The sequence below is a fragment of the Melopsittacus undulatus genome, chromosome 2 (genome assembly GCF_012275295.1).
Source record: "Melopsittacus undulatus isolate bMelUnd1 chromosome 2, bMelUnd1.mat.Z, whole genome shotgun sequence".
NCBI classification, from domain to species: domain Eukaryota; kingdom Metazoa; phylum Chordata; class Aves; order Psittaciformes; family Psittaculidae; genus Melopsittacus; species Melopsittacus undulatus.
In genome coordinates, this window is record NC_047528.1 from 23,188,771 (window position 1) to 23,203,353 (window position 14,583).

The 14,583-nt window shown below is 35.2% G+C and overlaps 1 protein-coding gene across 6 annotated transcripts in view; it reads left to right on the forward strand.

Moving 5' to 3' along the window:
- Positions 1 to 14,583, forward strand: part of NBEA (neurobeachin) — a 509,113-nt gene that overhangs the window by 162,513 nt on the left and 332,017 nt on the right. For all 6 annotated transcript variants that reach the window (XM_034074343.1, XM_034074342.1, XM_034074344.1 and 3 more), the window contains exons 17-23: positions 1,374 to 1,466; positions 4,870 to 4,978; positions 6,752 to 6,833; positions 7,026 to 7,149; positions 7,482 to 7,674; positions 7,940 to 8,959; positions 13,471 to 13,688. In XM_034074343.1, coding sequence (XP_033930234.1) covers positions 1,374 to 1,466; positions 4,870 to 4,978; positions 6,752 to 6,833; positions 7,026 to 7,149; positions 7,482 to 7,674; positions 7,940 to 8,959; positions 13,471 to 13,688 — 1,839 coding nt within the window. The remainder of the gene's footprint in view (positions 1 to 1,373; positions 1,467 to 4,869; positions 4,979 to 6,751; positions 6,834 to 7,025; positions 7,150 to 7,481; positions 7,675 to 7,939; positions 8,960 to 13,470; positions 13,689 to 14,583) is intronic.

The following is a 14,583-nucleotide window of genomic DNA, read 5'->3' on the forward strand; positions in this document are numbered from 1 at the left end:
CTGCATTTTGCAAACAGCTAAGATCTTTGTACGAATACTTGGACTTAAAACTGTTTGCATGACCATGCTTGTTGAAAGGAAGACTCATTGTATTCAGGTCTAGGACTTGGTTTTCTTCCAGTAGTTGTCTGTATGGAGATAGAATTCTATTTCTGAAACCTTCTGAAGAAGGGTAAGAATGATCTAGATGATCATATTGTGTAACATTTGTGGCACCAATATTAAAATTGTTTGATGGTGTAGTTTCTATGTTTAGAAGTCTGCATTGAAAAAACTTAAGACAGAATGTGCAGGGTTGCCACCTTTATTTATTCTTGTTTTTTAAAAAAAAGCCTTACATAGGATTAGGGGTTTGTCTTCTTAGATTATCAGAGGACAAAAGCCTCAGAGGTCATTTGATAGTGGCATAAGTCCTCTTAAAAGAGGAAGATACTGTCTGCTAAAGCAGGCTTTAGTAGAAGACTACAAGCAGTGGCTAAAAACTGAAGCTCAGCTAATTAAAATGGGAAATTAAAATAAATTTAAAAATTTATTGAAGAACAGTCTAGAGTAAGGGTGATACTGTCTGTCTTGTAGTCCACTCAAAACAAGGCTGATTTCCTGTCTGAAAGACTGGAATTTGTGCTTAAAACCAGTCGGAGAATCATAAAATGACTTGGGTTGGAAGGGACCTTGAAGATCATCTAGTTCCAACGTCTCTTTCATGGGCTCAACATCCCATCCAGCCTGCCCTTGAACACTTCATAAGAAATCAAAGTAGTTAAATTTTCAAGCCTTTTTTTATCACAAATTTAAAAACAGGGTGGTGAGGGGGAGGGTTCGCCTTCAAATTTTGATGCAATGAGTATGTGGCTTAATAAGCATATATGGGATTTTGTATGACGTACTGCCATATTTCACTTTTGACAAGTGAAATTTTAGTATAAACATCCTGTGATTAAGTGCAGATACCCTTCCCTGTGTAGAAAGGCTATTAAGTAGAGGTTTTAAGAATGAAAGGAGTTTTTCTGTAGAATCCAGCTGTTCCAAGCATCTCCAGGATGTGACCTTCTTTTCTCCAGTCTTCTCTTGTTTTAGGCTACAACTTCTCAGGCCATCTTTTATTTGTTTGTTCCCAGATAGAAGTATAAGATAAGGTTGTTGCTTTCTGTTACAAAATCTCAAACTGATCCAAAACTGTCTCTAACTTAAAGAATTCATAATCAAACTCTTATGCTGTGCTCAGTGCTTTCAGTATATCTTTTCATTTTGTGTGAATTGCTATTTTTATGTTTTTCTCTGTTAATAAATATCTCTGTTCAGTTAAATACAAGCTGTATATATGGTATTTGCTAATAAAATGAAAAATTGTTGAATTTCTTTTTGTTTTTTAGAGTAATTTATAAGTTATTGGCTTCCAAAAGTGAGAGTATATGGGTGCAAGCTTTGAAAGTCCTTGGGTATTTTCTTAAACACTTGGGTCATAAGTAAGTGTATTTTTTTTTTATTTAAGTAGTGTATTGAAGTTCACAATTCTTCATGTCTTTTTGTCATGATTACTGTATAGTTTTTGACAGCCTTTAGAAATTACTTTAAATAAAATTGTTAGGTTTTCTGATTAATGATTTGCATACTCTGCTGCCTGTATACATTAGGATAAAACTGATTTTCCAGCTAACTTAGAATCATAGAATCATAGAATCAACTAGGTTGGAAAAGACCTTTAAGATCAAGTGCAACCATTAGCCCAGGCTTGCCAAGACCAGCACTAAACCATGTCACTGAGGACCTCATCCATATGGTTTGTGAACACTTCCAGGCACAGTGATTTTGCCATTTCCCTGGACAGCCTGTTCTAATACCTGGTTACCCTCTCTGTGAATAAATTTTTCTTAATATCTGATCCAAACCTTCCCTGTCGCAGCTTGAGGCTGTTACCTCTTGTAACTTGTTGCTACTGTGACATTTGAAAATGTACAGTGAATGTCTGCCAAATATATTATATGCTGAAATCCAAGTTTTAAAACAGTTGAAAAAAATTTTCCAAAAATATATTTTATAAATGCATTTTGCTTGTTCATCTAGGGATAACAGGAAACATATGAGTGTCATCAAGAATTTTTTGTTGGAATTTTCAATGTCATTGAAATAGAAGCTTCAGGACAGGACTTTCAAAAATAGCTTTAAAATTATGAGAAAATGGATATGCTCTTCACATGGGAAAGTTTCAGAAAAAGAATTAAACAGACTAGGTAAAAGATTATAAAAAAAGGAAGTAAGGACATACCTCTGTGAAAGAAATATTCAAGTATAAAATGTGGAAGCAAGAAATATTCACATTTTTTAAAAAAAAAGGTCATTAAATAGACATGCTTAGTCTCATCTCTTAGTGCTGAGAAATATTTTTGTGTTAAAAAAAATTAAAAAGCATGGAGTGCTGTGTAACCTGCTGCTGCTTACTTTTCTCCTTCTATATGAAGTGTTTAGCTTCCTGCTGGGGTCAACCCAAAATGATATTTCAGTTGGAGACTGTGCAGTATAAAAATTAGCCATGTGCTTCACAAGAAAATTCATCAAGCAAAACCTCCTTAGAAGCGAAGGAAGCTAGGAGTCCAGCCAGAGTGCAGCATTGCTAGACACACTTTTCTCAGTAAGATCAATAAAGTATGTCTGTATAATTGAGAGACAGTTAGCTGAGAATATGTTCCCAAATGGGATTTTTCTTTCAGGATCCAGCAAGCTAACTAGTGTTCTGGGAATTAATAAAGCAAATTGATAGTCCACTCAAGAATCTCCAAGGGCTTTTCAAACATTACTTACTAAAAATCATTCACATTGATAGGAGTTGGATTAAGTAATATACACCAGATGAATGTTGGATTTGTGCAGAAGCCTGCTTGTATCCAAATAAGTACATTTGTTTAGAGCATTCATTGCTTATTCGGTGAATCAAATAGCAAACTCTGTCAGTGGAACATTGCAGAAAAAGAAAAGTGAGATTATTCAGAAGCTAAAATTTTATTTCCCAGTCCTTTAGTATCTACTTGTCGTTATGGATGTATCAATGTAGTTTCCATTGCTGAATATAAGTAGGTACTTGGCACAAAATTAACTTTGGTTTTCATGTAACTGAAGTAATTGAAATCCACTTTGAATATTCTGTGTAACTTTCAAATATTTTGGTGTATTTTCAGACCTCTGAACATCTGTAAATGTTTACATTTTACGTAGATTTCTGTCAGTAAAAATGCCCTCTATTTTCATGGTAGTGCATACAAGGTGGGCTTATTTGTGCACACACATATGTATGCAAACATGATTTTATAAAATTGTAGTCAGCTACAGGAAAATCTAAGTGATTATAAAATTATAAACCAAATAAAAGTATAAAACTTAAATTCTGTTTCACAGTACAGAAAACAGGCATTGTATTTTAATACAGTAAAGCAGAACTGCATAGAGATGTTATAATGGGATTTATGAAACTTGATCTCATACAATATTAATAACAAATGTGTAGGAACAAAAGAAAGTGCCATTGCTGTAGTTCATATATATTCGTCACAGATTAAGCTGTAGTGTGAAGGTAGTTGATTCTTGTGTTAGATGAGAGCCTGAATAACTTATTATAATTTGCAATCTCTGATGATGGACTATTTGGTCTAACCTTAGCAGTTGGAAAAGTACTGTCCTTTCTTTCTCTGCCAGCTTTGATTCTTTCTATGCCACCACTGAAATCATAGTCCGTTATTTACTTTTGGTTTTTTACTTAGACATGTGAACCTTCCAAAGAATTTTTGCTTCCATTTGATACATCCTAGCTCACAAGGTTGAATACCTGTAGCTTTTCATCATAAACTCATGAACTCTCTTCTGTGTGGAGAAGAGTACACACTGTTGTACTTTGTTGCCATTCTCTTTAATGGTTATTCAAAATTTTTAGAATATACATAATTTGAACCTGTGTTGTTATCATCAGTAATAATGAAAAGAGAGTTTCTTAGATTTTCAATACATAAACTTTTGCAGAAACTTTACTGTATTCTAATTTATTTCAGCTTTTTCTGCTTCCTTAATATAGATTATTAATTACTTTGAATAATTTTTTTTCATTTCATATTTGTTACCACAGTAGGTAAACTTAATGATGCTTCTGCTTACAAGAAGTACTCATTATTAATGATGTTATATCCAATTCCAACAAGTAGTGTTCTGGGACACATCAAATTCACAGGTGTAAGATGTTTTCTCCTCTTTTTGAGATTCAAGTAGTTTTTGACCCTATCTATAGAATTTATAGAATCATAGCATGATTTGTGTTGGAATGGACCTTAAAGATCATCTAGTTTCAACCACCCTGCCATGAGCAGGGACACCTTCCACTAGACCTTCCCCATGACCATTCTCTTCAATCATTTGGAATAACTTTTCAGAATTTTATTTTCTTTGCATTGTAGTGCATGTTATTCCAGGATTTAATTATTGTGGCTGCAAAAGAGAATGCTATATAAAAAGAATGGCAGTACTGCTAAATCTGTATGTGTTCATATTTATGTTGGAAGATTTTAAGGCTGGATTATCCTGAATCTGTGCAAGAGTGACAGGTGGTATATTCTGCTGTGATCACATTTTATCCAGCCTGTGAACATCTTGCACTCTTTCAGCCTGACTAAGATAGATATATGCAACGTTGCTTTTTGAGAACGTTTGTGTAATACTGCAATTGTGTTCATATTGGGAAAGGTCTTAAATTATGTTTATTTTATAATATTTACAGAATAAAAAGTTTGAGACCTTTTTAGTGCAACTTCAAAATAGTTGGCTTTTAGGTTTTCTTCATTTACTAAAATATTGACGGCATTTTCCTAATGTTTTTGTTTTCTCTTGCAGACGAAAGGTTGAAATCATGCATACCCACAGTCTTTTCACACTGCTTGGAGAAAGGTTGATGCTACATACAAATACAGTGACCGTTACAACATATAACACGCTTTATGAGGTACAAATTATTAAACATAGAGATTGTTGTCTCTTTTAAAAAAAATATGACTTAATTAGTTATGACAATGCTTTGCAATATCATGATTGTCAAGACTTTTGAGAAAATTTTAGAAAATTAAAGAAAGGATTTCTTTTTCAAAGTGTATTTTGCAATGCTTTGGATATTTTTATTAACGTTGTCATAATTTTTACATAGTCTCTATCAAACTTTCCACTTATAGCATTACATATAGATGTAAGAGATCCTGCTATTTAAGATGTTCATCGCTTTCCACAATAGAGTTATTGTAGACCACAAATTGCTCTTTCTCCTCCATTGTTTTGAGGAGTTTGTTCCCATTGCAATGGAAAGTGTTGAAGCTAAAGAGATGCCTTTTTTTTCCATTTTATTTTTTTCCATCCCTTTCAAGTTTACAAAATTTTTTAAAGTGCAGATTTAGTTTTTTAACTACAAATGCTGTTGTATTGCAAAATGATCACTGAACTCAGCCGCTTTCATGTAATAGATACTGCTTGAGGTGAGTGAATATGACCTCGAAGCATTCAAATGTTCTTGTAAGGTACTTGTAGAAACCTTAGAGTACTGAGTCTGAGGGACCTAGAAAATGTTCTCATACGATTGTAAAAACACGAATGTCATCTGTTTGACAGTGACTTCCTCAGATATCAAGTTCTTTTGTATTGCATATATCTAAGCTTACCCAATATGTTTTGACCACATGGGTCTCACAGTCTAGATGTCACTGCATTCATATTTTTGAGAGCTTCTGTGATTGCTCAGAAAACACATAACTCAGTGACAAAATAAGAATCTTCATGGAGTTCAGCATCCACAGACATTTACATTTTAAAAAATAGCCAGAAGAGGCAAAAAAATAGTTAAGTGCCGTAAGTACAAAGGGTTTCCTAAGGAAATGATGCAGGTATTTTCTGTGTTCTCTCACAAAAAGGAATGCCATACTTGCTTTCTATTTTAAATACCATTATGTAAATACACATTCTAAGATACTGGCATTCTAAGATACTGGCATTAGTTTGAGTATTGATTATTGATTAATGAATGAGCTAAAGTTCTGCTTTAAAATTAATCAGCATTACTAGTGAAATTGCTCTGTTCTGAAATATATTTGTTTGAATATACTTACTGAGAAACCCATATTAATATCATTACATTTTTAGTTTGTTCTTAAAGTTGCATGCATAGAGCCAGTAACAGGTATCCCAGTGTGACAGGTCTGTGGCACTGCCTCAATACAGATTAATTAGTTTTTCAGGTACAATGTGTGAAACAGGACAATGATCTGTCTTACTCAGTATGGGAAGCCCTACGATTATTTTTAGGGATGTTGTCTGTGACTGTCCTCTTTCCTAGCTGAAGAAAACCAAACCCACTTTCAAGAATTACTTGATTACGGATGGAATGTATGAAAACAACTTCTGGTGTACAGTGCTTACAAAAGAACTTTTTATCCATGAAAGTATAACACTATAAGGAATGGAAATTAAATTATCTTAAAAAAAAAAGATTGTATATTTAGTTAGCTAACTAAAAAGTTAGTCAACCAGACACTTTACAATCACGAAAATGCTGATCCTTGCATAGAGGAATTGCTTGTTTCCATTCTTTAAGAATAAAAATATTTTGCCAAAATGTTTTATATGAAGTTACAGCGTGGCCATAGTAATTGTTCTTAAAAAGTTTTAAAATAAGCAAAGGAATGCTGTAATGTTTAATTAAAAATGGTAAAAGGAACTTAATATTCTGTTTTAGATTTTGACAGAACAAGTATGCACTCAAGTTGTTCATAAACCACATCCAGAGCCAGATTCTACAGTGAAAATTCAGAATCCAAGTAAGGACGATATGTTATGTTTGTATGATAAATGTATTGCCTAGAGGTTGAAAGAATATGGTTCAGGAACCAAGAATAATTCTTTAGTGTATCTCAAATACATGCAGGTTTCAGTTACTACTTACATTAGTTTCTGTCAGCAACATTTAGTGTTGTTAAAATGTGTTGCGTAACTAATTTGTTCTTTCAAAGTGATTCTTAAGGTGGTGGCAACTCTGTTAAAAAACTCCACGCCAAGTGCAGAGCTGATGGAAGTTCGACGCTTGTTCTTGTCTGATATGATAAAACTCTTTAGTAATAGCCGTGAAAACAGAAGGTATGTCACTACAAATAGTATTTTCTTATCCTTATCCTCGATTTGTGGGTAATATTAATGTTATACTCTTATGTAAAGTTTTATACTGTATGTTAAACGGAATACATAAAAAGTAAGTGTAATAGGTTTATGGTAACTTTTCTCGGTTCAGCAGGCAATATTGGGTTCTTCTGTTTAGAATATGCTTTAAATTTTTATTCACCCTGAAATATTTGTTTCTTCCTACCATTGGATTGATGTACAGAAGAGATGTTCCTCCCATTTTAACCATCATAATTTTAAAATAAAGAAGCTTTCTGTGGATATATTTTGACCTAATTATTTCACTTTAGATGTTTACTTCAGTGTTCAGTGTGGCAGGACTGGATGTTTTCTCTGGGATACATTAACCCTAAGAATTCTGAAGAGCAGAAGATCACAGAGATGGTTTACAACATTTTCCGTATTCTCTTGTATCATGCGATAAAATATGAATGGGGAGGCTGGAGAGTGTGGGTGGATACTCTTTCTATAGCTCATTCCAAGGTAAGAAATGGCGCATAGATGTTAGTTTTAATTGTGGCAGCCCCCGGAAAGGGACTAGCAATATCGTAAGAGATGTAAAATGATTTAGTGCCATCTGGTGGCTATCTCTACACACATCAAAATGGCATTTTTTGTCATCGTTGTAGGTCCTTTGCTGTGAAACAGTTTGTAGTGTGTATATAATGTATGCCAAGATTCTTGTTAGGCTTTGTCCAAGTTCATGTAGCATCTGCTCATCCACATAATCTGTTCTTTTCTTTTCAAGGTCACATATGAAGCTCACAAGGAGTATCTAGCAAAAATGTATGAAGAATATCAAAGGCAAGAGGAAGAAAACATAAAAAAGGGGAAGAAGGGGAATGTGAGCACTATCTCAGGTCTTTCCTCTCAGACAACAGGAGCAAAAGGTGGAATGGAAATTCGAGAGATAGAAGACCTTTCACAAAGTCAAAGTCCAGAAAGTGAAACAGATTACCCTGTCAGTACAGATACAAGGGACTTGCTCATGACTACAAAGGTATCTGATGATGTGCTTGGAAGTGCTGAAAGACCAGGAGGAGGAGTTCATGTGGAAGTTCATGACCTTTTAGTTGATATAAAAGCTGAAAAGGTAGAAGCTACTGAAGTAAAACTTGATGATATGGATTTATCACCAGAGACACTAGTAACTGGAGAAAATGGTGCACTTGTAGAAGTCGAATCTCTTCTAGACAATGTATATAGTGCTGCTGTTGAGAAGCTACAAAACAATGTTCATGGAAGTGTGGGTATCATTAAGAAGAATGAGGAAAAAGATAATGGTCCATTAATAACTTTGGCTGATGAGAAAGATGAACCTTCTACTAACAGTACCTCATTTCTCTTTGATAAAATACCTAGTCAAGAGGAAAAACTTCTACCTGAACTTTCAAGTAATCACATTTCTATTCCAAATGTGCAAGAGACACAGATGCATCTTGGTGTAAATGATGATTTGGGATTGCTTGCACATATGACGGGTAGTGTAGATATAACATGTTCTTCAAGTATAATAGAGGACAAGGAGTTTAAGATTCACACAGCTTCAGATGGAATGAGTAGCATTTCTGAGAGGGAGCTGGCTTCATCATCTAAAGGATTAGAATATGCTGAAATGACTGCCACAACTCTTGAGACTGAATCTTCTGGTAGCAAAACTGTACCTAGTGTTGATGCAGGAAGTATAATATCAGATACAGAAAGATCTGATGATGGTAAGGAAGCAGGAAAGGAGATACGGAAGATCCAGACAACTACCACAACCCAGGTAAGTTTCAAGGACTGTAGCCGTTTATGTGTCTGATACAATCACCGTTTGTTGCTGCTGGATAAATTGAAAGGTGTTTGAAGTATATTCCTTGAATTATATGAAAGGCATCCATCCTCCAAGCCTATTTGCTTTGAAAATGCCCTAATGTGAATTTTGTCAAGTCTTTCATGTCTATGTAGGAAATACATATTGCACCTGTGGATTCTTTTGTTTAAAAAAACCTCAGCTAAGAGAATCTCTCACCATCCATTTTCCTTAGCTCTTTTGGACAGTTTAACTGATAGTCCTAGAATTCTGCTTTAAACTTTCTTGTTACTATGTCATAAGATAAGAAGTATCTATATTTTACTGTGAAATACACATTGAAGGGGTTTTTTTACTCTTGCCCTACTTTTCTCAGAGTGTAGTCTTGCATCACTTTAGTACACCATCTTTCTTCTTCTGCAGGAATGCTGGCATAAATAATAATAATTCTAACACAAGAAAAGGCATAGTTTAGGGATAATGAAAGAAAACCAGCGACTTGATTTCCAGACAAGAGACAATTAACATAAGAAATAGCTCTTCCTTTTTGGAGATACTTTCTTGTCTGGGTCTCCCTCTGAAAAAAAAATCTGAGAAATTAGAGATTTTGTGAGAGCATAGCATTATGAAAGTAGAAAGGCCAAGGCAGAAGACTAGTCTTTGAAAGAAATATTTCTCTGTGTGCACAGTGAGGTACAGGGTTGCTTTGAACTTTTAAAGCACAGGATTAATTTCCTCACTGGAATTAGTCAGAAACCATAGCACATAATCAAAGACTGTTTCAAGGGTATTATCAGGTAAATTAATTGACTACCTTCAAGATATGTCCATTATGGTTAATACGCTGGAGGGAAGGAATGCCATCCAGAGGGACCTTGACACGCTTGTGAGGTGGGCTGATGCCAACCTCATGAAGTTTAACCATGCCAAGTGCAAGGTCCCACACCTGGGTCAGAGCAATCCCAGGCACAGCTACAGGTTGGGCAAAAGGAAATTCAGTGCAGCCCAGCAGAGAAGGACTTGGGGGTGTTGGTTGATGAGAAAATGAACATGAGCCAGCTGCAGTGTGTGCTTGCAGCCCAGAAAGCCAACCATATCCTGGGCTGCATCAAAAGGAGCATGACCAGCAGGGCGAAGGAGGTGATCCTGCCCCTCTACTCTGCTCTCGTGAGACCTCACTTGGAGTATTGTGTACAGTTCTGGTGTCCTCAACATCAAAAGGACATAGAACTGTTAGAACAAGTCCAGAGGAGGGCCACGAGGATGATCAGGGGACTGGAGCACCTCCCGTATGAAGACAGGCTGAGAAAGTTGGGGCTGTTCAGCCTGGAGAAGAGAAGGCTGCATGGAGACCTCATAGCAGCCTTCCAGTATCTGAAGGGGGCCTACAGGGATGCTGGGGAGGGACTATTCATTAGGGACTGTAGTGATAGGACAAGGGGTAACGGGTTGAAACTTAAACAGCAGAGGTTTAGATTGGATCTAAGGAAGAAATTCTTTACTGTTAGGATGGTGAGGTACTGGAATGGGTAGCCCAGGGAAATTGTGAATGCTCCATCCGTGGCAGTGTTCAAGACCAGGTTGGATGAAGCCTTGGGTGATATGGTTTAGTGTGAGGTGTCCCTGCCCATGGCAGGCGGGTTGGAACTAGATGATCTTAAGGTCCTTTCCAACCCTAACTGTTCTAGGATTCTATGTACCCCAGAATTTATCTTCTATGATTTTGAAATCAAGCAGACTTCCTTAAACTGTGGATGAAGACCCAAACAAAAATTGAAAAAAAATTGCTCTGCCCGGTACTGTTTAGTGAGTACCAAATTGTCTGAAGAATTTCAGAGATATACTCAAGTACGGTAAAAGTACATGTCATCTGATAAAAGAACACAGTTCAGCCTGCTTTGTTCTTCAGGTAGATGATACTTTCAGAAAAACTCCAGTGAACAGACAATTTATTTAAGCAATGGTTTCTAAAACTGATGCTTTCCCTTAAAAAAAAAAAAAGAAAAGAAACAATTAATAGCTTGGTTACTGAGAATGGTGAGTTCTGACATACAGAGAGAACACCCTACTAAGTCTCTCTTCTATGGCAATAACCTCATTTTGAAGAGAAAATAAGATTAAGCTCTTGCATTTGCTAGACAGGTGTAAGAAACGTTTAGTGTTCTCTTATGAGTATTCTGTAAAACCTATGAGAATCCTTCTAACATCAGTGACAGACTATCAAGCATTATATAGGGTTCTTTATAATTTGATGTTTTATGTATAATAAAGAACAAGCTTTCAATAGGAACAGTGTATGTAGTACTTTCTGTTCCCAAACACCTTCTTTTACATCTTAAAATTAGGACTGTTAATACTGTGGAAATGGAAAAATGAAAGGAATGAAGGATAGCAAGAAAAAGGAGCAGTTAGTGTTTATTTTGAAATGTGGAATTTTGTTTAAAAAATAGAAGACAATTGAAATGCTAGTGTTCATTTGCTATGTAGATGTATGCACCCATAAACAGTGAATTTGTAAGATAAATCCTGAGTGGAAAAGATATCTTTCTTTGTACCTAGCTAGTGTAGAAAATTCTGTCGGTGTGACTTTGTGACTTTTCTGTTCATTAACCTCTTTTCTTGATGAATTTCATGAATAACACTTCAATTATAAAAATTAAAAAAGGAAAGAAAAAGATTAAAATATGTATTAAATAAAACATAAATAAAGCATTATTGTTTTCATGAGTGAAGAGTAATGTTGACATGTTTATGGTGGAGCCACAGGTTGGATTTTGATTTTAGCATGCATGGGAACTCCCACAATAGATTTGTCATGAGATCAAGAAACCACTGAAAAAAACTGAAAATTACTTAAAAGACTGGGCACCCAAGTGTAGATGGTTGAGTTTCATGATGATTTATGCAATGCACATCAAAGCCCATTTTTGCAAATACAGTATTCTTGACTAAATTAAAGCTCTTCTGTTATAATAGAATTACTGCTGCAGACTTGACAGCTACCTGTAGTTGTACTCAAAAAAGAACAATTGTCATGTGAATGGAGTTGCTAACCTCAAATTTTATAATACCCGATCTACAAACAGCTCCCCACCTTATCAGTAAGAAGTAAGCTGTTTTTTGTCGAAAAGGACTGAAAGGAAGCATCAAATTGCACAGCAGAGATAGGGGCTCCTGCTTACTTCTAAGAAGGATTAATGCCTTTATCATTAGTAGTCCATATATTTAAGACTATAAAATTAACTCTTTTTTATGGTCCCAACTAGGAAAGACTGAAAATAGAATTGAAAGCACTATGCAGAATATTCATTCAAGTTTGAAAATTAAGAAAAGAATAATTTAAAGATAACTTTAAAGAAAAACATAGAAAATTAAAGCAACAGTGCCAGTTTTGATCCCAGTAGGTCAGATTGAGTGAAGGAAACCTGCCCTGCTCTCAGAATGCTGGCTACAGTATCAGACTAAAGATCTAAGAAACTTTCCAGCTCAACTCCAAAGCAATGTCCACTTTTACACTGCTAGCACAAATATTTTGTAAATGCTTTTTTGCTTTTAAATGTTCAGATTTTAAACAGTATGCTGAGATCAGAAAATGAATATGTGAGCAAATGTGAGCTATTTTTTTTTTATTTTGCCAGTGTTAAACTAAAGTAATTTAAAATAATTTCAAGGATCAGACATTGTATTTCTTCCATTCAGAGATGTTGCACATTATAAGTAAGTTTGTTATGAATATTTGCTTCAAGTTCAGTCAAAACGTTTGTTCTTTACTGCTTTTTCCTTCATGTTATTCTCCATAGCAATGTGTGTAAACATAATATGTGTATCTTTTACTTTTGTCTTTTGTCACCAACTGGAAACAGTCAAGACTATGTGAGTATTGAAGGGGAATGAAATTCGCATCTATCATCAGTTGGGAGAATCTTAAGATTGTCCTGAGAATCCATAAAACTGTTAACTTAGCAACGTGTAACAAAATTAGCAAAATGAGATTTGGGAGGCTAAATTTGATTCCCTAATGATCCTGCTAAAAAGACCATATTAAAAAAAATTGGTTTGGAAAACAAGGAGCTTTTGAAAAGTGCACACATTCCTTGAAGCCATCAGTGTGTAGTTTTGAGTCAGATACTCAAAGAAAATTGTGTTATTAGCACAGAAGAATAGTTATTTCCTGAAAACAAAGTCTTGCAACTGCTGACCTTGTACATGCTGCATTTTGTCTTTTTTGTAATACTTCCAGTGAAAAATCTGAGTGTAAAACATTGATGAATAGCTGAAAAGAAGGCCAGCCATATCCCCTCAGTGCTGGTTGACTTTAATTGGAGCTGCTCTTTTACTGAAGGATACTTCCTTGTTTGGAATATCAATATCGCCTTTAGTTTGTGCTTGATTCCAGTTCTAGCCCATCCTTTGTCAAATTCTACAATCCATTCAAGAATACATTACAAAAAGTTAAATGGTTTTTAAACTTCTTGTTGATGTAGGCAGTACAGGGTCGATCTGTTACCCAGCAAGACCGGGATTTACGTGTTGACTTGGGATTTCGAGGAATGCCAATGACAGAAGAGCAGCGACGACAGTTTAGTCCAGGTCCACGCACAACTATGTTTCGTATTCCAGAATTTAAATGGTCTCCTATGCACCAGCGGCTTTTGACAGACTTGCTTTTTGCACTAGAAACAGATGTGCATGTTTGGAGAAGGTAGGTGGTTGTTTCTTCTTTAATTCCTTTGTGTTTCCATTAACAAAGAAAAGTAAGATGTGTTATAGAGAGGGTGATATTGGGATGGTGGGAAGGGAAAGAGTTGGTGTTAAGTGAAATGCTTGTCTGTATCTTGTATTTTCTCTTTTCACCCCTTCCCAGCCTCTAACTGCTCTTTCACACCTAACAGTTTCTGTTTTCTTGAATGGTTGGATAAGTCATACATACCTAGCTAAAATGAACTATTCTTTCAGCCAGTTTAGCATTAGAATCTGCTACTTCTGTAGTCTTTTTGTACACTTCAGCAGAGATACTCAATAACTTACTGTCATCAGAACCCTTAAGTACAATAGATACTACCTAATCTGATTTCCAGGAAAGAATAGTTATTTTTCAGAAAACTGGAGTATAATTCTATCCAAGGACCAATTTATATTGCATTTAATTTGAGTTTGATGAACTGTCCTATGATAGTTGCTAAGAAATAGAGAATTCTGATAATTTGGTTTTGGCCAACTACGTGGGAGGGCTTTATACTTTGTGTTCAAGTAATGCTTGAAGATTAAAATTCAGTTTGTCTATGTTCAGTTAAAGCCTTTAATTTTCGTTTACTGGCTGGTAACAATGTTATTTTGGGAAGAGAATACACTTGCAGACTGAGTGTTACTTAATATTTTCACTCAGTGTTTTATATTTTGGGGGAGTAACTGGTGTATAGGACAATTTCTCACCATTTAGGAGTTGCTGAGATTTCATCTAATTTTGTTAGCATCTGTGGCTTGCAAAGGAATTGTTAATCCTAAATTTAATATTAGTTAATAAAGTTAATAATAGATCAAGGTATCGCCATATTACCAAGTTTCTCCTGTAAAACACTATGAGGTGTTCTCATTAG